Consider the following 25095-nt stretch of genomic DNA (forward strand, 5'->3'; position numbering starts at 1 on the left):
ATTTTAATGAAGTTTAATTTAGAATGTGTTTCATAGATGTTCAATTATGTTGATGTAAACATTACAAAATAATGTGGAGATCCTCTGTATATCCTCTTCTCAATTTTCTCAGATAACATTTTCTAAGACTATATTATCATATTCTAGAATATTCATACCATCACCCAAACATTTCTGTTTTATCCAGTCATTTATTATTGTATTTAGAGCTATAGAGTTTAATCACATACATTAACATTCACAGGCAGATACAAAGCAGTTCAATGACTCCTTCCTATTGATATTTTATGGCTATATACATATCCCTCTTAGCCTGACAAGCACTATTTTGTTCTCTGATTCTATGATTTCTGTCATTTCCAAAATGTTATAAAAGTGGAATTGTAAGTATTCAATCCTTCAGGATTGCCTGTTTTTCATTCAGCATAACTTGTCTTAAAAGTTTGTCCTTTTTATTTTTAGTATTTTGTAATCTGTAATAGTTTTGTTTTGCTCATGTTTGTTTTTCTTAATCATTGACTTGTAAATGTGAGACTACAGGGTCATTTCCAGATTGGGCCATTTCAGAGATATGACCACTATGAACATTTGTATGTATACATTTTACTGTGTCTTTGTGGATATAATGTTGCTTTTCTAGGATAAATGGTTAAAACTTAATTTGCTAGATTATGTGATGTTCATTTGTTTAATGGTATAAGAAGTTGCCAAATGTATGTTGAAAGTGGCCATGCTGTAATAAATTTGCTCATTAGGTACCTAAAAGTTCCCAGCATTCTTATTCTCATTTTGTGGACTCGTTAATTTTGGTAGATGTCTAGTGAAAAGTCACTGTAGGGCTGATTTGCAATTCTGTAGTGGCTGATGGTGCTCTCTTGGTGCCTTATCTGCTCTTTTACCCATTTCCTTACTAGACTACGGTTTTCTATTGAGCTTTCAGTGCTGATTGTTTATTCTAGATGCTAGTTCTTCCTGGGAATATGTACTGTGTATATGCTTCCTCCCAGCTTGTAGTTTATGCTTTTTAAATTTTAACATGCTCTTGTGGAGTTTTAAATTTTGATAAAGTTCATTTTATTTTTTTTTCTTTTAATAGACTAGTTGCAATGTCAAATCCATGAACTCTTCTCTAACTGGTTTCTGAGTCTATTTCCTCTAATTTGTTCTATGAGGGTTATAGTTTTGTAGTTCATATTTATACTCATGGTACATGTTAGACTAATTTTTAGTTAATGTGATACTTAAATCAAGATTCTCTGTTTTGGGACAGGATGTTAAGACTGGTTGTTTTTCTCTGCAGTCTTTCTTGAAAAGGTTGACCTTCTGTCTCCTTTAAGATGTGTTAAGTACGGTTTTGTAGGCTCTCTCTCATTCTCCTGCTCCACCAGTCTTTCTGCAGATGCTGTATCCCATGCTGTGCATCAGCACAAAGACCTAGGAGAGGGAGTCCTCCCTCTGTTGCTTTCTCTCCTCAGGATTGCTGTAGGTCACGCAGCCATTTCCTTCTGTGTAAATTCTAAATGCTGATCTTTCCTATCTCTAAGAAGCCTTACTGGGACCTTCACAGGAATTGTTTATGATGAAGCATCTAAAATCTGTATAGGTCTCTAAATTCTTAAAAATAAAAAAAAAGCATAATAATATATATTTTGTAAACTTGACATTAAGTTCTTTTGTTTTCTGATTTTTCTTACCTGCTAAATTTTTTATGTTCCCAATTCATTTTAAAAATTCTGCCTTGGTTGCCCCCATAAGCTTTACACCTCATCCACCCTCTCACTTCCGTTCTACTGAAACCTAGGCCTGTGTGTATGCAAAGTGTGAGTTGACTTGTACTCTGCCCTATATATACTCTAGTACATGGTTAATTCCCTTGTCATTCTTAAGGTTGTCTGATTTTCAGGCTGATTCATTAGGCACTTAGAAGTAGTTGTATATTTCACTAAAGAATTAGGTTATTCTCTAGAGAGTACAGTCTGTTTCCCAGATTCTTTCAAAAATATTTCTAAGTATATTCTTTCTAAGAGTTTTGTAGGCAGCACCATGTTTATTCTTTTAAATTACAGTATAAATAAATATTCTGTTTACAACCTGTATGCTCTTTTTGATCCCTTCTTAGTCCCTTTATCAAGTTGACTTGGTAAAGATTATAATCAAGGCCTCAATTTATTTAAAACGGTTCATTTTATTTATAGCCCTGTGTTTATTAAGAGCTACATTATAAGTGTTTTGTATGTTCATTAACTTTGGCACCTGACTTTGCAGGTGGTTTTGGAATGCATGCTTAAGAAAGACCTCATCTATAATAAGGTCACTCCCACATTTCACCACTGGAAGATTGATGACAAGAAGTTTGGCCTTACCTTTCAGAGTCCTGCTGATGCCAGGGCTTTTGATCGAGGCATTCGAAGAGCTATAGAGGATATTTCTCTAGGTAGGTTTCATTATTATTATCTGAATATTTATATATTATAGATAAGTAGTAGATATTCTCTTCTTGGACTTTGACCTAAAGTAGTTGCTATCCTTTAAAAGGTGTTTAATAATAGAAAATAAAATGTTCTAAGAATAACAGTCAGTGGTAAGACTCAAGAGTAGTCAAACATGCCTGTTAGCCCAGTGCTCAGGGACTGAGTCAGGGGGATTGAGAAACACAAGCTCTCCTTGGGTTGGGGTATTTAGTAATCTTGTATTTTAAATAAGCAAGCAGCAATAGGGGAGTAAAAAGTGGAGTTTTCAGAAACTGAAGAAATATAACTACTTAAAAGGAAACCAGATATAAGCATGAAAATGCTTAATGCTAAATATGTTTTGATACTGTGTGAAGCTGTGAAGTTTGGCATTTTTTTTAAAGCTCTCAGAAAACAAAGAGAAAATTATTGTGGCTATTAAAATGAAAATATTTCAAATTTTGGGTTGATTTTCAAGCCTATATTTATGCCCTTGTAAGAGAACACTTCTTTTTCTAAGATGGAATAAACTAGGTATAGTGTTGAGCCAGTTTTGTTTAAGGAGAAATTGCACATATGCCTCACCAGGAGAGTATTGCAGTGTTCCTGTCTTGTTAAGCATTGAATATCATTATCAACAGTGTTCTCTTTCAACAGATTTACTAACTTTCTGTCACTTACTTTTTTTTATCCCCAAAAATATACTAAAGTACTTTTTACAAAGGTCACATTCCTTATCTCATTCCTGCTTCGTGCTGGCCATATCTAGAGCATAAATGCAGAATATTCAGCTACCATCATTTTACATTCATTTATTATAACTAATGACACTCTTTAATACCGTATAAGCTTATGCAGGACATGTGCATGCACAAGTCAGTCAGTTGGGCCTTGACTGCCCATAGTAAATTGAGACTGACTTCTTTTTTAACATGAGCAGCTGAAAATCTTGATCCTGAACATGTATGTTCCTGGGTCAGACAATTTAGAAAAAATTGAATTAGTCACATTTTGACATCACTAAGCAACCAGAGAAATATAGCATAGCTAGTCTGCTTAGCCATGAAAGAAAGTAAGTGGAAACTTGCCAGGAAATGATGGAGACAGTCACTTTTTATCCTAACAGAGGAGGAAATGCAAGAATCTGCTATTTGAATCTGTTGCCAGGCAATGCAGAAGTCAATCTTAGATCTTTGTAATGCCATAGTCAACCATTAATACTAAAATATAAGACAAATATAAATGTGTGCGTGTGTGTATGCTTAATTAACTTCACCTCTTTTTCTTAGGGTGCCCAGCATCAAAAACTGAGGCTGAAGGAGGAGATGATGATTTACAAGTAAGTGCTTTGACTTTAAAGGAATTTTAAAACATCAATATCTATAGGAAATCATTAGAATTCGTAAGTAAACAACTCACAAATTTCAAAGATCCTGTATTTACTTTGGTCTTCCACGGAACCATGTCACAGAAAAGTTTGTTTTTGTAAGGAGTTATAGAAGTTGCAAGTCTGAAATCCTTAAAAGTTGGTGGGTTGACATGCTAGAAGCTGGGCAAACCCATGCTGCATCATTGAGCTTGGTCTCCAGGCCCCCCGGACATCATCTGTGTTGATGAGGCCTCCCACACTGAGGGAAATCTCCTTACGTACTGCATATTGATTACATGTAGTCATATCCAAAGCATAACCTGTGGCCATGTTTAGATTGGTGTTTAGCCAAACAACTACATACCATATATAACTTGACAGTTGACAAAATTAGCACTGCACACCATTTCACTATTTTCCACTTAAGAAAGTTTACAGAAAAAGGAATTACAAATTGTTAGTAGCACATAGTCAGGAGGATGGCAGCCATATACCTCCATACCAAAAAGTACACACCCCTGGCTTATACAACAGAAGAACAATCCAGTGAAAAAATGATTTGGCTTAATGGTATTTTTAAGTTTGTACATCTTTACTTTTATACATCTATTTGTCCCCAGATTTCTGACATGGAAGCTCTTTTAAGCTACGTTGTTTTTTGGAGACATCATATATATATGAAGTTAAACTTTCCTTAAAATGAGTAGAAAGGGAGGCCTTATTTATAGTTTATGTGTGTGAGTGTTTGCCTGAATGTGTTTGCACCATATGCATATAGTGCCTGAGGAGGCCAGAAGAGAGAATCAGCCCTTGGAACTGAAGTCATGAGCCTCCATTTAGGTGCTTGGAATAGATGCCATCACACCTGGTCCCCTGGAGTGTGGCAGACAGTACCAGTACTCTGAACAACTAAGCTATCTTTCTAGCCCAAGATAGCACTATTTTAAGAGTCCATGTCCAGGATTAAAACTGCAAAAGAGAATTCTTAAATTCACTGTAACACTGTACAGTTTATCTAGTGATATGCCAGAGTTTTAGAGAATGAATGATTAGGGGGAGGGCTGCATGTGTGTGATCGGGAATGTGCACCAGGGTACACATGTAGGAGTCAGATGACAACTTCTGGGAGTCAGTTCTTCCAACATGTGGGTTCTAGTGATTGAATGCTTGTCATCAGTATTGGTGATAAGTTCTTTTATCCACAGAGTCATCTTATTGGCCTATGATTACTTAATATATTACAAGTTGTTTTTTGACCATCATTTGTAAAGACAACTAGCATATAGTTTGAAAGTATAACATATAACTTATTACTCAATTTTTCATCCTAGTAGAAGTAAAAAATTATCAAATTTAAGTGAATATTTTAAAAGGATTAAATGTCAGAGCAGAAATCTCCATTTTGAATATTTATTTACTTGTTCAACAGATATTAAGATCTCTGCCATAAAATTGTTTGGCAGAACATCTTCCTGTTCTGAGCAGTTTACTATCTTTGTAGTTGCCAGGAAGCTCTAGGAAGAATTTAACATTAATTGCCATATTTTGGGACAACTGTTAGGAAAATAGGTCACAATATAAGTTAGCTGGTTTTGACATAATTGTCTTTACTTGGCAGTAGGTCCTCATGTATATTTTAAACTTTAATTGCTTGATTCCTGGTGTGATGACTGCTTTTCGCTTATACACTGCAGTTATTTTGTAATTTAATAAAAGTCAGTTCTGGAGAAATTAATGGCTGGAGACAATTGTTACAAAGCAAAAAGTAGAGTTTTACTTATAAATTTTGAAAGGTCCTAGTCAGTTTATGTAATTTACTTGTTTACTTTAGAAGGAGCATTTACAAACTCTTTAAAACTTATTTAAGAAATGAAATACACATTTTGAACCTTTAAGTTTACTAACACTGTAAAGGTTATTCTAAATTATTTTAGGATAGTTTGGGTAATAATTTGAGCCAGTGAGAGTACTCATCCATTTCTACTTGACTGTCAAATTTTCTTCTCAAATAATTATACATTCATGGAGACAATAACAAATAGTAAAATCTACACCAAAGAGAGATGAGAAAACCTAGGATTTGTTTTATAGTGTACTATAAAACATACATGTTACACTTATGTAACATTTATTTTACAGTCAGTTTTGTTTGTGACATTTTGGAATGGTGTCTTAAATGACTGTCATTAACTGAGTATATTCCCCTAAGTGTGATGGTGTGAGTGTCTGTAAGCCATCAGCACGTTCAGTCCTTCAACAGGGTCATGTAACATGATCATGGACCACTGCCATTCATGTGTTAGTATAGTTTTTACTGTGTGCTTTTTATTTTTAATTTGTAAATTGTCATATTTGTTTGTATTTCTATCCTAATTTCATTTTCTGTGTCTTTGTATTACTCTATGTATAATAATTAAAAGTCATCATTAGATTTCTACAGCACAGAAGCCTTTCATTTCTTTTAAGTTGTTACTAATAAAGTCCATTTCATTCACAAAATTTGTGTCCTAAATTTCTTTTTATTGTGTACTTTGAGTTCAGGGGATTGCCTTTCATAGTGCTGGTAGTGGCATAGGCTTACTAATGTGCTGAAGTATCTTTCTCTGTTGATGCTGTTCTTATCAGACAACTGAAGAGGACACTTCCCGTTCCCTAGTGAAAGATCACTTTTTCCAGCAAGAGACAGTTGTTACCAGTGACCCTTACAGAAGCTCAGACATAAGACCATTACCCTTTGAAGATCTGAATGCCAGAAGAGTCTACTTGCAAAGCCAAGTCAGCCAGGTGAGAAGATGAATATTCTTTACATGCACTGCTTACATAGAAGAGCTGGTGTGCCCTCTGCCAATATGCCAATGCCCTCTGCTCTTCTTCATGTTAAGAAACTCTATCATGGCTACATAGAGGGAACCTAGAACTTCCACAGTTGATTTCAGGAAGAGATATGCAGTCTCTATTACAGAGAGCACCATGAGGAAAGGTGTCTGTGATCTGGTAGAAAATCATACATATTAAAAGCAAAGGAAAAGATGGAGAGAGCCGGCAGGCACTGGGTCATTGAATGTTCATACTGTGGGAAACACCTTGGCATTTTATCTAGTATGTTTTTCATAAAATTGACTACATAGTTGTGTACTGGGTTGTACAAGAAACCAGCGACAACGTAGAACATTTTTCTACATTGTCAGTTTTACTCAAAAACAATTTGAAATAACCTTGCCACCTGCATTCCCACAGGCAGCGGACCCTTCCTAGACAACCACTTCTATCATTCCTCCTCTTTTCTTTTATCCTGAAGTAATCAGTAGGTGGAAATAAATAGTATTTTGTTGTAATTTTAAGTTTTACTTTTCTGATTGCTACTATGTTGAGCAAACTCATTGAGTTCTCTGGTCTTTTCTTACTAATTTGCAAGGATATTCTTGCATTATTTTGGAACCAAGTCTTTGTGAGGTAAATGCCTTACAACCTCTTCATGGTCTAATGTTCTGGTCTGTAAGTTAGGTAATACCAGAATTTACCTCCAAAAGTTATGAAATTATGGTGATAAAATGTGATATATAAAGCACGTAGGAAAAGCATTTTATTAAATAAAGAAAACAGTATTATTCCTAGTCTCTTATAATTGAAATGTTTCCCGATCTCAAAGATTATAGGCAGAACAAGATAGGTAATGCAGTCTCAATTAATAGGAGTTAAATTTGATGAGCTAGTTTCCTTTAACACTATATATTTATTTGTTAAGTGTTAATATATAAAATGATGGGTTTGATAATGATATTTTCATATTTACCAAGAGTAAAACATCATCCACACTTCTGGGGTGGAGCTCCGTTGTCTTTATTCCCTACATAGACCCGATTTGTATATTAGTGCACAGTGCCCCATGTCACAAACCAAGTTTCCCTGTGTGACTAGACCTGCTTCTAGTGTTTCTGATGTGATATGTTGCCTTCTTGTCTCTGCACCTGTACCATTCTCATCTTTACTTTAGAATCCCATCTCTGTAAGAAATGATGTGCAGCAAGTGTTGTAACTTAGCAGCTTGATAACTTTAAGTTTAATTTTAAATTTTTTGTGTGTTTTATATTTGATATTGTTTTGGATCTGTGCATTAGCTTAGGGAGACTTTGGTGCCACTCGTGAAAGTAATATAGCCTTCTTTTTCTGTTTGTTTCTTTTAACATTTTCTTGAAAAGAGACTGTGTCAAATTTACTCCTTTGTATTTTATTGCCATTATGAGTGGAACCTTTTGAAAAACTCTCTTATCACTAACTTTGAAAGAGCATCTTCTCTGGTTTTCCAACTGATAAATTATCCTAAAGATTGTAGAAATAGTATGTAATTTCCAGTGTTTTCAGAGCAGCACTTAATTGAGGTGTATCTTTTAACATCATTGGTAAAAGAGTATAAAAGCAGCATTGTCCATTTGTCTTTTCACTTAAACATTGCATAAGAGAACAATATCTGTCTTATTGATCCATTAAACTGAATAGCTACAGATTGTGTATGTGTTTATATGGGTGTGTATGTGTGATTTTTGAGAGTACAATAGGGATAATAAGCGAAAATGGACATTTTTACTTTTAAAGACTATTCCTACAAAAAAATTTATAGGCGATTTTGGGATTTTTCTTTTCTTGTAGCACTGTGGATTGAATGCAGGCACATGCTTTGTCCCATAGCTGTAACCCCAGCCATTAAGATTATGTATTTAGTATTTAACTTGAGGTCATTATACTAAGCCAAAAAAGTTTTTCTCTTAATTTCATCTCTGTAAGGCTCTTCTATTTACTGTTGTTTTGGTTTTACTTTCATTTTCAGATTACACTTTTATTAAATGTGACAAGGTTTGGATCAGAATGTTTCAGTACAAACAATAAAAAGAAAACAGAAAACAGAAATGACTGAAACACTGATAATAATGATTGGTATGGGGAGTCTAAAAAGTAATTCCAATAAAATTCTAATAAAGTTTTAGCCATAATGTGTTTCTATTCTTAAATGTTCTTTACAACTCAAGCTAAGAAATCTTATCAGGTCATTGACTGCCCTTCTGAGTTTTTAAAAAACATAATTCATATGCCAGAAAATTTAACATTTGGTGTTTTGATATATTTGCAATTCCAGAGCACTTCTGTTACTCTGGATAAACCATCAGGGTTATTGTCCCATTCCCCACCTCGTCACCACCAGCAGCCACTGTTGATGCTGATTCTTGTTGCTGAAGAACTCTCCCCACAAAGAAGTCCTCCTGGCAGTCAGCGCTTGACAGATAATTGTTGCTCTGACAGGATTTTACTTTGTAGTTCACACTAGACTAGTACTCCCATTTTGTAGACCAGATTGTCTTTAGTGATCCTCCCTCAGAAGCCTCCAAAGTGCTGGGATTACAGGCATGGCTGCCATACCTCCTTACTGCCTTGTTTGCTGCAAGATGTTACTTGCTAAATTGGATCTTTAAATGCGGTGTTTTACACAAATAGGAACATGTTTTTCTGTTCAAAGGTAAAATGGGGAAGAAATGATTCTGCTTTTCTTTTTTTTTTTTTTTAAAGATTTCTTTAGTTTGTGTGTATGAATATTTTGCCTACAAGTATGTTGTACATCACACGCATGTTTGGTGCCTGAGGAGGTCAGAAAAGAGCTTGAATCCCTAGAACTCAGTTACCAGTGGCTGTGAGCCATCATGTGAGTGCTGGGAACCAAATGCAGGTCCTCTGCAAGAGTAGCAAGTGCTTGTGACCACTGAGCTGTCTCCAGCCCCTTACTTGTTCTGCTTTTTATTAAGAGGGTTTTGGGCGGGGTTGTGTGTATGTGGGGGGGGGGGGGAACAGGGGCTGGTTAGAGATAACTTTATAGTTTTGAAATGTATATTGTACTTGGTTTTGTTGAAAATAGGACATCTATACTGCTGTCACTTACTATAGAAATTATTGGAATTTTAGATACCATTCAGTCAGCAAGGCCTAGATATTCAGAGCCGAAGTATGGAATACGTACAGCGGCAGCTATCTAAGGAATGTGGGAGCCTAAAGTCCCAAACTAGGGTAAGTAATGCTCATTTATCTCCTGGTCTAAAATGCTGCAGTTTAGCATCCAAGAGTAATTTAATCCAAGAGTGTATCTGCCGCATCTGTATGCCTAAACTCCATTCAGTGTGAGTGGTTTTTGAACTGCATCATCAGATAGGACAAACAGGAACTGGTATGTTGCTAATGTAGTGCATGCATCTTTCCCCTACACAGAATAACACGCACCTGCATCCAAGAGTCCCAAAGGTTTATTCTGCTCCAACATCTACTCTTCTACTCTAAGCCCTAGCTACGCCTTAAGCTGTCATCCCACCAAAGCGTGGGTGACCCTGGAGAAATGATTCATCTTGAGACAGAATTCCTCTCCAGCTGTGGAACCAGATAGAAAGAAGATACTTCTAGAATAGTGTTAGGCATAGGGTAGAAATAATCCCATTATAGAAGTGAGAGGCTGAAGTGAAGGTACTCATAGCTCCTCCTCAGGAAGGCAAAACCATAATAAGCATTTCATTCCAGTTTAGGACTTGGAATTAATCCTCTTTGGTTTCGTGTCTGTTCTGTTTTGCTCTTGATTTGGTAGTCCTTCATGCTTCTGCATCACAGCATGCATTGTCTACTGAAAAGGAGACTAGCCTTCCCTCTGAATCTGCAGGAGACCTCAGCCTTATCTTCAGAATCAGGCTCCTTTATTGGAGAGAGGGCATGCCCGGAGCCACACAGGCCTCTTGGCATGTTTTGAAGAGATCTGGAGATCCAACCTTCTGTCTTCATCCTGTCCTGGCTGCTTTCATCCGTATTGGCAGCATTTGCTTTATCCAGCTCTATGCCTGGTATCCTCTCCACTTCCCCAGTGTTTGTAATAAAGTTACACTGGAGATTATCCAATTAGTCCTTCCGCATGTGTGTGAGACAGACAGACAGACACAATATTATAAGCAACATGAAGAAAACTGCCACAGCTTCAGCATTTCTGAATATCTTTATATCCGTGTTCTATCTTCCAAGTATACCAAACATGACTGATTTTGTCACTTCCATTTTCTTTCTCTCAGTGTCCAGTAGTATGTTCTTTTTTTCAGGGTCCTCACCAGGAAAACCTTATAGGCCTTATTTTTCCTGTAGTTTCTCTGAGGTGCTGACCTATATCATAAAACAGTTTTAGTTAAAAAGCTATTATCTGTTTCTACATTTTTAAAGCTGTATTACAGTGACACCCAGCTTCTTGGCACTAAAAATCTGCAACAGAATCAATGGGATGAGTAGATGGAACTTCTGTTTTAAGGAATTGGCTCATCCAGCAGTGGGATACAAATCCAAAATCTAGGCCAGGTCTCATGGCCCAGACCTACAGAGCCAGTCTCAATAGCCTCGTGAGACCTTATCTTACAATGCAAAGGGCAGAGAGAGAGAGCTGACGTAACTCAATGGCAGACTGCATATCTAGCAGGCATAAGGCTCTGGGTTTAATTCCTAGTACTAGAGAAAAACAAAAGTGAAATATGCAAGATAAGCCATTATTAGAATGAGGGAAAAACTAGAGCCTATGTCCAAAGGCACCCTGCTGGCAGAGCTTCATCTTGCTGTACAGGGAGGTCATCTTTGTTTTAGGTGTCATTTGATTGGATGTGGTCCACCAGCTGAAGTGTTGAACTCGTTTAAAACTTTGTCCCAGAGCTCCTTGAATGAATCTCTAGGTAGGGCTCCACCAAATTGACATAAAATTAACCACCATAGTCCTTACTGTAATTTTTATCTTGTCTAGGTCCCTTTGAAATCAATCAGACATGTCAGCTTTCAAGATGAGGATGAGATTGTTAGAATAAATCCTCGAGATATCTTAATACGTCGGTATGCAGACTACAGACATCCGGACATGTGGAAAAACGACTTGGAGAGAGATGATACTGACTCCAGTGTTCCATTTTCTAAACAAGACAGTAAAAAGTCAGACTATCTCTACCACTGTGGGGATGAGACTAAGTTAAGTTCTCTGAAAGACTCTGTGGTATTTAAGACACAGCCTCCCTCGTTAAAATTTAAGTCAAAACGAAGAAAAGAGGATGGGGAACGTTCTCGCTGCGTATACTGCCAGGAAAGGTTTAATCATGAAGAAAATGGCAGGGGGAAATGCCAGGATGCTCCAGATCCTGTTAAAAGATGCATATATCAAGTTAGCTGCATGCTCTGTGCTGAGAGCATGCTCTACCATTGTATGTCAGACTCAGAGGGAGACTTCTCTGACCCTTGTTCGTGTGACACTAGCGATGACAAGTTCTGCCTAAGGTGGTTAGCCCTGGTAGCTCTGTCTTTCATTGTACCATGTATGTGCTGCTATGTCCCTTTGAGAATGTGCCATCGCTGTGGTGAGGCATGTGGGTGCTGTGGTGGGAAACATAAGGCTGCTGGGTGAAGCAGTCCAGGGCCAGCATGAGCTTAAATCTTCATCTCCAGGAATTAGCTAACTTGGATTTGTGGAAGCTGTTGGCAAGCAGTCTGGATTCTTGCCTGGTATCATTGGGGCCATGTGTGGAGGAAGCAGAACTCGTCAGTTCTTGTGATTTACAGATGCTAGCCATGCCCGTTTCCTGAGTGCATGGCGTGTTCTGGGACAGAGCATAGAGCATTTTCAGAAGGAAGTCATTCATTTCTGGTTATTGACTACAAAAGGTCAACATAGAATATGATCCAACTAAAAGGGATTAATTTTGGCATTTTTATATTTATGCACTAGGTGATGGGACTTTTTCAAGATTTGAATTCTTTAGGACATTAACTATTAAAAGTGCACTAAAGGACAGTGATTTCAGTACAAAAAAGTTAGTACTTGGGAAATTAAAAGATAAAACAAGTGCAACTAAATCATTAGTTGTTTTTTGAAAGCAGTTTTATGTATAAATAACAAATGTTTATATTTAACTAAATGTAAGGTACGAACTATGACATATTAAACTTCTTGCCCTTCCTAGTTCTGAGGTAGATGTGCACATATCTGCCACCACATTCCATATGTGTTGAGTATTTAACTCATCTAGTTAATAACGTTTGTATCCATGTGAAAGGTTTGGTGAGTTCATCCTCAGTTCTCTTTGGCTGCAGTTTATATTGAGTTATATCTGTACATTCTGGAAATCTAAAATCTTTAAAATACTCTAATAGCCTTGAGTGACCAACTTTTTTTTAAAGCACAGATGTAATTGTCTAATGTTCTGATGGAAATGTAACACTTATTTTTATATAAAGAGAAGAAATGGAGGGTTCCTTTAGTTGTTTTGTTTCTGTGGTATTCAGCCAGCAAGTTGTTTTCTTTCAGAGTTTCCTCCTTCAAAGAATTAAACTGCATTTATAACCGTTTCACAAGGCAGAGCGTTGACTGGATAGTTAGTGAGGACAGTTTGTGCTTGAGCTCTCCAGGTATCACTCTGCTAAGCCAGAATGAGCAGAGCCGTCTCACTGACTTCTGAGCTTAACCCTCTGTGCTTATTACTCTCACAACAATGGTAATTCCTTTCAGTTGCATTTTATTATATTTCAGGAGCAAAGTTACTCTGCATTAACACATGTGCAGAACTCTCCCAGAAAGTATTTAATCCATCATTACGAATGGAAATCTTATACGTCACATTCCTGTTGCAGAGCATTTTTATTATGGGATATGTGATTTACAAAGTAGTGTGATATGCTCCAGCAAACAGGTTAAAAATACTTTGAGGTCAATTGTCTTTTTTTTTTTTTTTTAATTTAATGTGTTACTATTAAAACTCTTGAGGGATTCTTTCAAAATACTCCCTCGGGAAAGAAAGCTAAGCAGTGTGCCTTTTTTGCCTTTTTTTTTTTAATAGCTTAAAGTTTCTGCAGTGATAAAATCGAAAATCACACTACCATTTCAAGTCCACCGTACAGGTTTTCAGTGTCGTTCCTGTACGGCCGTTTGATGTGTCACACTTGGGCTTGCATTGGCTTTCTTCTTTTGCCCCAGATGAAACTGAACAATGTATATATAACACTATCTGTCTGTAAAATACTTTTTTTAAGAAAGCATTTATATTTATATGACGGCTTGAACTGACAACATTATGTATATAGATCATCTTGAAGTATTATTTCACATTGAAAAGAAGAAAAATATATTGATAACTATAGATGTTATGAAGAAGAGGCTATTTCTAGTTTTGTACTAAATCAATTGGATGAACTAAATCCAAATCCGGACACTGTAGCAGCAATTGTCAGTCTTATTTTTACTGTTTCTATATTGGAGGCTGCTACACAGATAGATGATCTTCATCCTTGGCATTTTCAGATAAACTTGGTTTCCTAGAGCAGACTGTTAACTTTAAAAATTCCTTTTTATTGCTGAAATAGAATACTGGTTTCCTTGTGAATGATTATTCATATTTGTAAGTTCTGGGATTATTATTCAGGTTGGAGCAAGGTGTGAATAACTAAAGAAAATAACTTGCTGGCAATATAGGAAATGCCATGGAAATGAACTGTGTATATACTTCTGAGAAGAACAAAATTAATCATTTCTTTTCTGTTAGGCACTAGTCACTATAGTGCATCTCCTGGTTCTGTACTGTATTTTATACGCAACGTACATGCTTTAATATTTTAATGTTTGTGCATTAATATTTTCAGTTTGTTTAACCACTTTGCTGCTAAGATTTTGCCATCCCGTTCCCATTTTTCCTTTACAATTTTAAACATTTCTCTTCATTAAAACTATTATAATGAAATTGGTTTTTTTTTAACCTTGGATTTTTGTAATTAGCACTCATGAATTCAAGCCAGTCCAGAAACGAAACTGATGATATAATGTTATTGAGTCCCTTTGTGAATTAGACAGACAGTTTAATCCAATTCCAAACATGTGCAGGTGGATTCAAGGATGATTTCTTGTTCGCTGTACAGATCTGGCACTGCCACTGGGCATTTTCTTTAAAACTTCTCTTTTAATCTAAAGTTTAAGCAGGTGGCTCAACAAAACTGGTAAAGTAAAAGTAAATATGAAAATGAAATCATCTGAATGGCATGACTAGAGAATTCTCCACCTATTGAGCTTCTTTGCTTCAATCTGAAGTTCTCAAAGGATGCTTGTGGCTTATGGGGAAGCCTTTGATTTCTTGAACAGGAATGCTTATGGAGCTGCATTGCCACCTGCTGGATGGTTTTAGACCAGTGCTGAAAGATGGTGATGCTGTCGCCCAGTAAAGAAGTGCTGTTCAGGGTGGCCAGTGCCCATGGCCTACCAGAGGTGAGGAACAGCGCTAAGGAATGTAAATAAGTCTATCCCCAAATGCATATGGTTGCTGGAAGATTTTAAGCACTTTTTTTCCTACACATCCTGTTTGAAAATATTTATTGAAACTTGGAACTGGCAATCAAACTTGCGTATGTATTGAAGCATTTATACAACCAGTTTCTTTTAACTCAGAAGCCATTACCAAAATGGTATTCCTGTTTTCTTCCCAGTACCAGTCAGGGAGAAGTTTTTTTTTTTTAAAAAAATAAACATAATTACCATGTATTTTATCATGACAACTCTAGAGAGTGTATGTTTCTGAGTAGATGTTGATGAGGCAGGACTTAAAATTTAAAGAGAAAAACTTGAACTACCTATTTTCATTGGTTATTCAGCAGTGCCTAAATTGAGCTTCTGAAATAATACAAATGCACTTTCAATTCATGTGTATAGTGCCATCTAATTCTTTGGGTGAACCTTGCTTTTTCTCTCCCTCTCTTTTCTCCTGTAACTAAGTGGCACACAGGCATTTCTTAGTGTTCATGTCAGTCTTCAAAGTGCAGAGAACATGGTGGAGAGAATTTTATGGATCTTTTTTCTGTTAAAATTGAATGTCTGATTATATTTGCAACATGTAACTTGGATTAATGTGTTTTAAAGTAATTTTAATTGTAGTCCAACAGTGCATTGAACAAGTGTAACTTTTTTCTGAAAAATAACTTGGAGAACTTTAGTTAACTGATAAAAGCAATTCATCACTAAATGTTGCTCTTACTCTTGATTTGATCCAGATCACATTTCTGCGTCTTACAGGAAACACCAAAAAGTTGCTAATAAGTGATAGTAGAGCCATAGGTGAGTCAAACAGAAAATATTAAAAATATGCATACACAGACAAGCAGAGGTGATTTATACAAACCAAAATGTAGGTGGGGAGGGGCCGAAAGTTACAGGGGCTTTTAAGATACCAGTTACCTAGCAGCTGGACAATTAGAAACCTTTCAGTTGCTTTGGTATACTGTTATCCATTGCTCCCAAAAGCTAAACTTACAAATGTTACTAGTTTTTTAAATTTTCTCAAGAATTACCTAGTCGAAAGCCTTTGTATTAAAGATGCACAGGTTTTTGTGTGAACAGTTTTTTGTGAACAAGTGTGTAGTACATTTTGCTGTTTCCTTGACCTCAGAAGTGCCTCACTTGTATATTAACCCCCCTCCCCCCACTAGGAGCCTGACTGCATCTTTCTAATAAGCAATGGAAGCCTGCTTCACTCCTGTCCTAATGCGTCTCCCTACATAAAGCCAGCTAGCTGAGAGGTGTGAGTATATGATGTAAATACGCACATATGAGTTTGTAACTGCTTTTGTTCCGTCATATCATGTAATTGGACGTATCAGATGGTAGACTATTTGTTTCAGTGATTTCTCCTCCCCTGGAATTATCTGATTAAACCAAATCATGAAATTTAAAAGGGCTTTTCTCACTTCTTCAGAGCATATCATAGCTGTGTAAGATCCTAATCACTGGAGAAGAAAGCAGGGAACTGGGCACTTTGATTTGAATGTGGTTTCTTTCTTCAGAGCTGTATTCTTTAACTGAAAGTTCACCTACAGTTCAACTTCATCACCTCACCCTTGATTCCAGATAATTGTTAGTTATTAGTTTACACAGTTCCTAGTTTGTATCCATGCTGCAGTTGCAACAATTACCCGCCTTAAGGATGTGTGGCAAATGTTTAACAAACTGAAACATTGTGTGTATGTGTGCATGCACTAGTCACTAGCCTTTGTAATAAGGCTAAAACAAGAGCTGAACTGTAAGGGCAGAATCAATTGTGATAACCTCTTGATACCCAAACAATGCTTTTAGATTATTGTGTTACAGTTGTAGTCATTCAAAGAATGAACTATATACCCTAGTCATGTATGGCACATAATTGTAATTATTTATAGGCTTTCAGAAAGTTACTTATGTTGTTCACATCAAGTCAATACAAAGCTTAAGAGTAGTTTCACAGCAGGAAATTTGAGCAGGGCCTCAGTACAGTGATTTATGCAGCAACATTGCTTAAGGGGACAGGTAGATGGCATCGTCCATGGTTAAGGGTGATTGCCAGCTCTTCTGGGTGACCTGACAGGTTCCAACACCCATTCAGGCTGTTAACAATGACATGTAATTTCAGTTCCAGGGGATCCAATATGCTCTCTGATTATGGAGACACATACATACATGGCATATATTTATACAGACACATGCGCATAAATGATTAAAAATCGCTGAATGCTGGAATAAGTTCCTTTAAAATTAACCGCTATGAGATCTGAGTTAGATCCTTGAAATAAATGATGATTCAAAATCCATATGTAATATTAGGTCTAATAAAATAGCTAGAGCTTTTTGGTTTTGTCACTTACTCATTACTTAGTTTATGGCTCTGTGCTTTCCTAAGAAAGAGGCTTAGATTTGGGAGATTAAGAAGCGCTCCTAAGGAACATCCTGGTCGCTACCACATTTCATCTGACTCTAGAGTCCTGGTGCGCTTTTGCCTGTGTATGACTACCTCACATACACATCACAGGATAGGAATGGTTATGTGACATCAAGTGCTTACTTTACTCTACAATTAGATCATAAGGGAATCTTTTTTTTTAATATATATTCTTCTTTACTTCATTTCTGGACCCCTATTCAGCCATGAAGAGTCCCTTAAAAGTAAGAACATTGGGTTGCAGTAAAGCATTGGAGGATCCTTGAGGCCTGGCTGCTCTGCCTGGTCCCTTACTGTAAAATGCTCTTCACTGGTGAGGTTTCCCTACAGGGATTCTGTTTCACCAAAGCAGTAGCAGACACTTCCCCTTGAAGCCAAGGAAAAGCAATGATCTCAAGTGAGTTGCTTATTGCTCCTCAAAGAATGGTGGGCCATTCCTGTCTCAGCTCTCCCATAAGTCTGTCTTAGAACCAGATTGGACTATTTCTTAAACATGGCAAAATTACTGTCCCTCTTTCCTCAAAGGTAATAATGGCTGTACTAAGGAAATAACTTTTAACAGCTAAGAGGCTGTGTATGTGTCAGAAGGAAGAGCAGGACCAATTGGAGATTCGCCTAACTTTCTGTTTGCTAACTCGTTGTCAGACGGGAACTGTCACCTTAAGTTTCTTTAAGATTGTATTACAGTTCTTTGTATCTACTATACTTTCTTCCTGCTTTAAAAATATTTCTTCAACTTAATCTGTGGAAGAATTCATAAAAAGGAATTTTGATGATAAATTTTACACACAGGCACGCACATACACGGCCCCGCCTCCTGTTGTTCTTAGAAAGGCTACATCAATGCAAAACACACAGCTGTTGTGCCAGAAAGAATATGAACAGTTTATTCTTAGCCAAGTAGGAGTGAATATGGCCTAGGAACATGGATTCAGGTTACCCTAAATGGCACATTCTGCTGAAGAAGCTATTGCATAGACTTTTATGGTCACAGAACAAGTCAGTCATAAATGCAGTCCCCACATACACTCAAGGGAACCTTAGGCAAATACATTATAGTGGAAGGACACCATTGCTAAAGGTCTCAGATGCTGTATGATGACTAAATTTTTTTGAGCTTCAGGGTAAAATAATGATCTGATCTGCTAAATTAGTACATTCCAAAGGTTTTACCTGATTGGCAAAAGGATGTCAGACATGAAGGAGGCATGATAAAATTATTACTAAAGGAATTCTGGATAGCCCAAGGAAATTCTGATTCCTGGTCTGCAGCATTACAAGTCTTCATAATGATAAAGTTCTAGTCAGTTTGTAGAATCTGTAACAGAGATGTGGCTTTTTCATGGAATGTCAGATCATACCAAGAAGGCCTTTTGTGGGATTTAACAGGTCCAAGGAAGTTTATGTATTTGTGCAGTGCCATTGAGTTGCATCACAACAAACTGCGTTAAATTTAACTCAACTCCCCAAGTGTGTCTCTTCCAGAAAGTTAAGGATGCTCCAGTTCCCAGTGATTGCCCTCATCTCTCAGACCTCTGTCCTTGCGCTTCTCTGCCTCGATGGACCGCTGCACCACTGCCCATCCAGTGGGCCTAGTCATCACCCTGAGCCTTGCACTGAGATGGGAGTGGTGTAAGGCTCAGGGATGCACAGCTCCCATCTCAGAACAAGGCTCGGGTGTGCACAGCTCCCATCTGCACAGCCTCTGGGGTGCACCATTCCCATCGCTTTCCAGGCTCAGGTGTTTGGGGGTTTTTGTTTGTTTTGCTTTTTGTTCTCCACTTCGTAAGTGCTTCTTGCTTTCATTCTTTGACCTCTACCCACAATGACACAATATTAAGGTTTCAAAAGGAAACCCATGCAGGTCTCGAGAAACAGCTCTGGTTAAGAGCACGACAGAGTGTCTAGGTTCTCCAGTTCCTGCACCAGACTGCACACAATTGACTGTAATTCCAGTTCCACGGGATGCGACACCTTCTTCTGACATTTGTGGCTACCTATATACACATTCATATAAATTTCATATAGACACATATATATCAATAAAATTAAATCCTGACTTCAGTATTAAGGCCACTAAAAGAATTATGTTTTGAATGTTTAGATGACAGTAGAAATAGGGTGAGCCTCTACCGTGTTTGTGCAATGACTTAGGTTCTAACAAAGAGGCCTCTATTTGCTTCCTGGTCATAGTGCAACCGCAAGTCTATTGTGCTCAGTAAATGTGGGCACCCATCCATTACTTCCTGCAGCTTGATCTGCGATTGATTAAAATCATTTCCCTTTGGAAGGAGAAGGTTATTACAAGTCTGTGTTTCTGAGAATGAGCTCACTGTCCAGAGCAGGAGAGGCAGGCACTCCAACCTCCTGTCTACTGCTCTGTCCTGCGCGTTATGTTAGGCTTATCTCCTTAATGTCTGAAGCCCTTTTCTTCTACTGAATGGTTCCTTTCTTAGGCTTTTAAGTTGTTCCCTGCCTGATGGTTGATCTTGATTGTCAGCTTTGTCATCTAGATTTCAAAGATCTAGAATCTCCACTGGAATGAGCCTCAGGAGTAACTGAGGTGGGAAGACCCACCCTAGCTGGGGAGAATCATTCTCTGGTTTGGGGTCCCAGACTGCATAAAAGGAGGGAAACTAGGTAAGCACCGGGTTTATCCATCTCCTTCCACCTCCTGAAGCAGAGAAAGTGTCATCACCTGCCACAAACTCCCGTTGCCATGACTGCGCCACCAAGATGAACTGTATCCTTGAATTCTTGAGCCAAAGTTTCTCAAAATTACAAAAAAATGGGACTGGAGAGGTGGTTGAGAGTGCTTGCTGCTCTTGGAGAGGACCTGGGTTTGGTTCCCAGCTCCACATGGCAGCCTACATCTGCCTGTACCTCCAGTTTTGGGAGATGATGCCCTCTTTCGGTCTTTGCAGATACTGTACAAACATGGCGAATATACATACATACATACATACATACATACATACATACATACATGGAAAACATCTTTAAAAATACAAAAGATATGTAATTTTCATATATACATAGAAAATTTATTTAAATGACTATGTTGGGCAATAAAATAAATTTCAGAAGGCTTGGTTATAGGTACTTCTCAGTGAAGTTAAATATCTATGAAACATTAAAGGGCTTACTCACTTGCTCTGTGAAGCCAGGCATGGTAGCACATACCAGGAATTCCAGGAAAACAGGAGGCTGAGGCAGGAAAATCCCTGGAAGCTCATGAGCCAGAAAGCTTGGCATATACAATGGAAAATAACATAAAAAAATTATTTCAAATAAGAAATATGGGACAGATACTTGCTGTTGACTTCTGACCTCCATACTCACACTTTGGTACTTGGGCACCCACCCAGGAACATATATACACAGGAAACATTAAAAACACTGCAAAATAATGCATTGATAACAAATTACAATAAGACCTATTAATAACAATTTAAGATTAGGGATGTGGAGATGGCTCAGTGGTTAAAGAACTAAGAATTAGATTGCTACCAGCCTAATGATCTGTGTTCTATACCCAAGACACACGTGGTAGGACTGTCCTCTGCCATGGTGTGTGTGCACACCTATACACATATATGCACATGTACACAAACACAATAAATAGTAAAAGAAATTAAAGAATTTAAAATTATTTAAGCCAGAATAACAACAGACACCAAATATCAAAACATAGGTACAAAGTTTACTTAGAGAAAATGTTAGACCTTTAATTTTTAAAAGAAGAAAGTCTCATTGAGCTACAGAAGAGCCAAAACAATAAGCCCAAGAAGGAGCAGTTTAATAAGGTCAAAGAAAGTAAGGAAAGATGAGAAGACCCCTAAGAGCTGGAAAATGGGCATGCAAAGTGTGAGGTCTCAACCTGGAACAAATGGCTAACTGAGGTGCCTATTAACATATCAAAGTAGATGCGGGCCGCAGGTTCCCTCATCCCTAAGCTCCTACTTATTAAAGATCAAAGCTGGTGGTCCCTTACCCGAAACTTCTTGACTGCTGTCCCAGATGGTCTATATTGGCCCCTTTTACCTGCTCCTGGCCCTCTCCCCCCCTCTCCCTTCCTCCTACATCCTTCCCCCCTCCATTTTCTCCCCCTCCCTTCCCATCTCCTTTTCTCCTTCCCACCGTCCCTCACATGGCCAAATTCAGTCAGTCATCTCCACTCTGGACCTTTCCAAATGTCTATTTATTCCCTCAGAGCTATAATAAACCACTTCCACCATACCTACGAGCAATCTTGTCCTTTTTATCTCTATTTACAATGTGGGAAACTGGGCTTTCTAGATACCTGTTCAGTCCTGTCTCTAGAGATGCTGATTTTGTTTTCCAGTGCAAACCATTCTGTTTGCAAGCAATGATCACAGAATTCAGGCTTTCACCTCTTTCTCCACACGGTTCATTTTTATGACATGACTATTGCTTATGGTGAGAAACTCTTTAGCACATAATAAAGCCACTGCAAATACACATAGCAAGACTTCACTAATAAAATTCCTATAGTATATAAGTATACACACACACACACATATATATATAAATGATGGAACAGAAAGGGTGTGTTTATTTCAGATTTCACATCTTTCTACAAATAACTGCAAACTGCAGGGTAGGAGGATGAAGGTAGGGATGGAGGTCAGAAAGGGAACACAGACAACATTGGGTACCAGAGGAAGGAGATGAAAGAGGCGGGGAGGCAGTATGGAAGGACAAGTTGGCATACATGTGCATGTGTGTACATATTCACATGTATGTAAGGACATGCGCTCTTACAGGTGGAAGCTAGAGGTGAGTCTTGGTTATCATTCCTCAGGCATCATCCAAAAATAATTTCTCACGAAATCTGGAACAGGACAGGTAGGTTAGGTTGGCTGCCATGGAGCACATTCTAGCACAAGACCATCAACAAACCCATGGGATAGGAAGGTCAAACCTAGAACCTTGTGTGTACAAGGCAAGTGCTCTACTGACTGAACCCTACCCCCACCCCCAGCACATACTGGGGGATGCCGCTGGCTTTGGGAACTTACAAATGCAGGTGGTCCCACCTCTGTAATGATGCCTCACATATTTCTCATGAACACAACCAATGTTTCCAGTTCCCAGGAGACAACCACACCATCTTTCCTTACAACAATGTGAGCCAAGACTAACTCGTGTGCCTCCATTCTGCGTGCAAGGCTTTTGTGTGTTAATGTGGTTGGAAAACTAAGTTCATGACGTGGATAGGACTTAAAATTTAAATTTCATTGTAAGGTTGGCATTGTTGAATGTGGGTTTGTGTTGACTGGATGCTTTGAATTGTGCACCCACCATGGAGTGGTACTGTGTAGCTCTCTCTGCAGCCCACAAAGCACTCATCACTTTCTGTACTTTTAAAGATTTGCTTTTAAAATTGTGTGTGTGTATATGTGTACATGCGTGCGTGCACGTGCATACAAGCACACACACATACATCATCATCATCCAAAACTAATTTTAGAGGGGAAGGGACAAAGTCTCGTGTGTCCTTTTGATTGAATTCTGCATTTACCTATTTATTTAGACAGGATCATTCAGTGACTCTGACACTCAGAAATTCTACTAGCCTGCCTGGTCACTGAGCTTCCAGAACCCACTTCAGTAACCTATGTCCCTGTCTCCCAGTGCAGGTTTTACAGGAGTGCTCTGCTGTCAACCTTCACAGCTTAGGCACTGATCAGACTGGGATAACATGGAGTGAAGAAAAGACATACATGCACAGAGAAGCTGGGATTGGATGGGCCATGCCCTGTTAATGCTGGTACACCAGCAGCAGTGGGCAAGCCCAGTCAGTTTATTATATACACAGTAGGAGGAGGAGGAGTTAGGCTAGCTAGTCTCAGTAGGAGGTCTTGGTGAGGGCACAGCTTTGGCTGCAGTCATGGGGGTGTGGGGAAGGTGTGGTTGATAGTTTCTACACGAAGTGTTAGCATCTCTACTAAGACAAGGGGAAGGCTTTGCCATTCTTCTGAGCCTTACCAGGAGAAGGCCTAACCATTCCCATGGGTTAGGGGCATTGGGGGGTCTCTGATATGGCCATGCTCAAAACTTCATCTGCTCACCATACCACTTCCCTGTTTTTATGTGTGTTCTAGGGATATAACACAAGTCCTTGTGCTTTTGATATAGGCACCTTACTGACTAAGACAGTTGCAAGTCAATTGTTTGGTTTTATTTTATCTTTTGTTGAGATTGGATTCCACATATCCCAGAATGCCTTCAAACTCACTGTGTAACAGAACAACTTTACACAAATGATTCTGCTTCCTAAGATCTGGGGTTACAGGCATATACCACCAAGCCTAGTCTTAGAGTGGTATTGGGAATCAAACCCAAGGTTTTGTGCATGCTAAACAAGTATTCTAGCAATTGTGCTACATCCCCAGCTCATCACAGGAAGTTAGAGGCTGATTTTAGGTACAAGAAGTTTGCCTTGTTTGTCTAGCACAGCCTACCATCTCCTCTATTGAACAGGCTTTTTTAAAAATTTATTATATGTAGGTATACTGTTTTAATTTATTATATGTAGACACCCCAGAAGAGGGCATCAGATCTCATTATGGTTGGTTGTGAGCCACCATGTGGTTGCTGGGATTTGAACTTGGAACCTTCAGAAGAGCAGTCAGTGCTCTTAACCACTGAGCCATCTCTCCAGCCCCTTAAACAGGCTTTTGATATTCATTAAATTCCAGGTCATAAGTCAATGTGCAACTTTCTAGTCCCTCTCGGAAGAGCTGCCCTGGGTCGCTGCCAAAGCAGACATTTCTGACTCACCTGCTCACTCAACCCCTTTGGATGTTTTTCCCCAGAATTGAATGTGACGGGAGGGAAACTGATGAAAAGGCTTGGTGTGACTTTGTTCCCACATGGAGAGGAAGGATGAGGGGACTGCGTCATTTCCATCCTCAAGTGTCCTTACGCATTGCCTTGAGCCACATGTTATTTGATGATTGAGATAATCTGCTTGTCAGGAATTTTGGATTGTCATATTAGGGTAATGGGGACACTGACTAACAACACTAGGGGAGTCTTAGCATTGCCACTTAGGCACTGGGGATATATATATATTTCAGTGGGTGAGAGCACTTGTTGTAAGCATGAGGACTTGAGTGAATCTTGAATACCCATATAAAACACCAGGTACAGCCATGTGCAACTCTAGCTACAGTGTGGGGACAGGGCTGAAATAGCCTAGTGCCACCCTGTCCCCCAAACATTGAGTTCCAGGTTAGAGGAGGACACCCTGCACACTTTCTCTGATCTCTTCACATACTTCCTTCCACACTTAAGTGTACATGCATACTTATACATAATTGCCATTTAACTACCTTAAATTTTTTTTAATGAGGGTTGACAAATTGGCTTGCTGAGTAAAAAACACTTGATTTGCAAGTGTAGCATCCTGAGTGATTCCTGGAACTCATGGAAAGACAGAAGTTGGTCACCAACCTCCGAATGCATGTGCCCACATATACAT

General features: G+C 38.3%; 1 protein-coding gene across 1 annotated transcript in view; it reads left to right on the top strand.

Annotated features, from left to right (window-relative positions):
- The window catches only part of Spred1 (sprouty related EVH1 domain containing 1), a 59857-nt gene extending 43289 nt beyond the window's left edge, over positions 1-16568 (top strand). Inside the window, exons 3-7 of the mRNA XM_052183207.1 lie at positions 2266-2434; positions 3740-3789; positions 6445-6603; positions 9769-9870; positions 11618-16568. Of these exons, the coding sequence (XP_052039167.1) occupies positions 2266-2434; positions 3740-3789; positions 6445-6603; positions 9769-9870; positions 11618-12265 (1128 nt within the window). The 3' untranslated portion in view covers positions 12266-16568. The remainder of the gene's footprint in view (positions 1-2265; positions 2435-3739; positions 3790-6444; positions 6604-9768; positions 9871-11617) is intronic.
- The last annotated feature ends 8527 nt before the right edge of the window (positions 16569-25095 follow it).

This window comes from Apodemus sylvaticus, chromosome 5 (assembly GCF_947179515.1).
Source record: "Apodemus sylvaticus chromosome 5, mApoSyl1.1, whole genome shotgun sequence".
In the NCBI taxonomy this organism is placed as follows: domain Eukaryota; kingdom Metazoa; phylum Chordata; class Mammalia; order Rodentia; family Muridae; genus Apodemus; species Apodemus sylvaticus.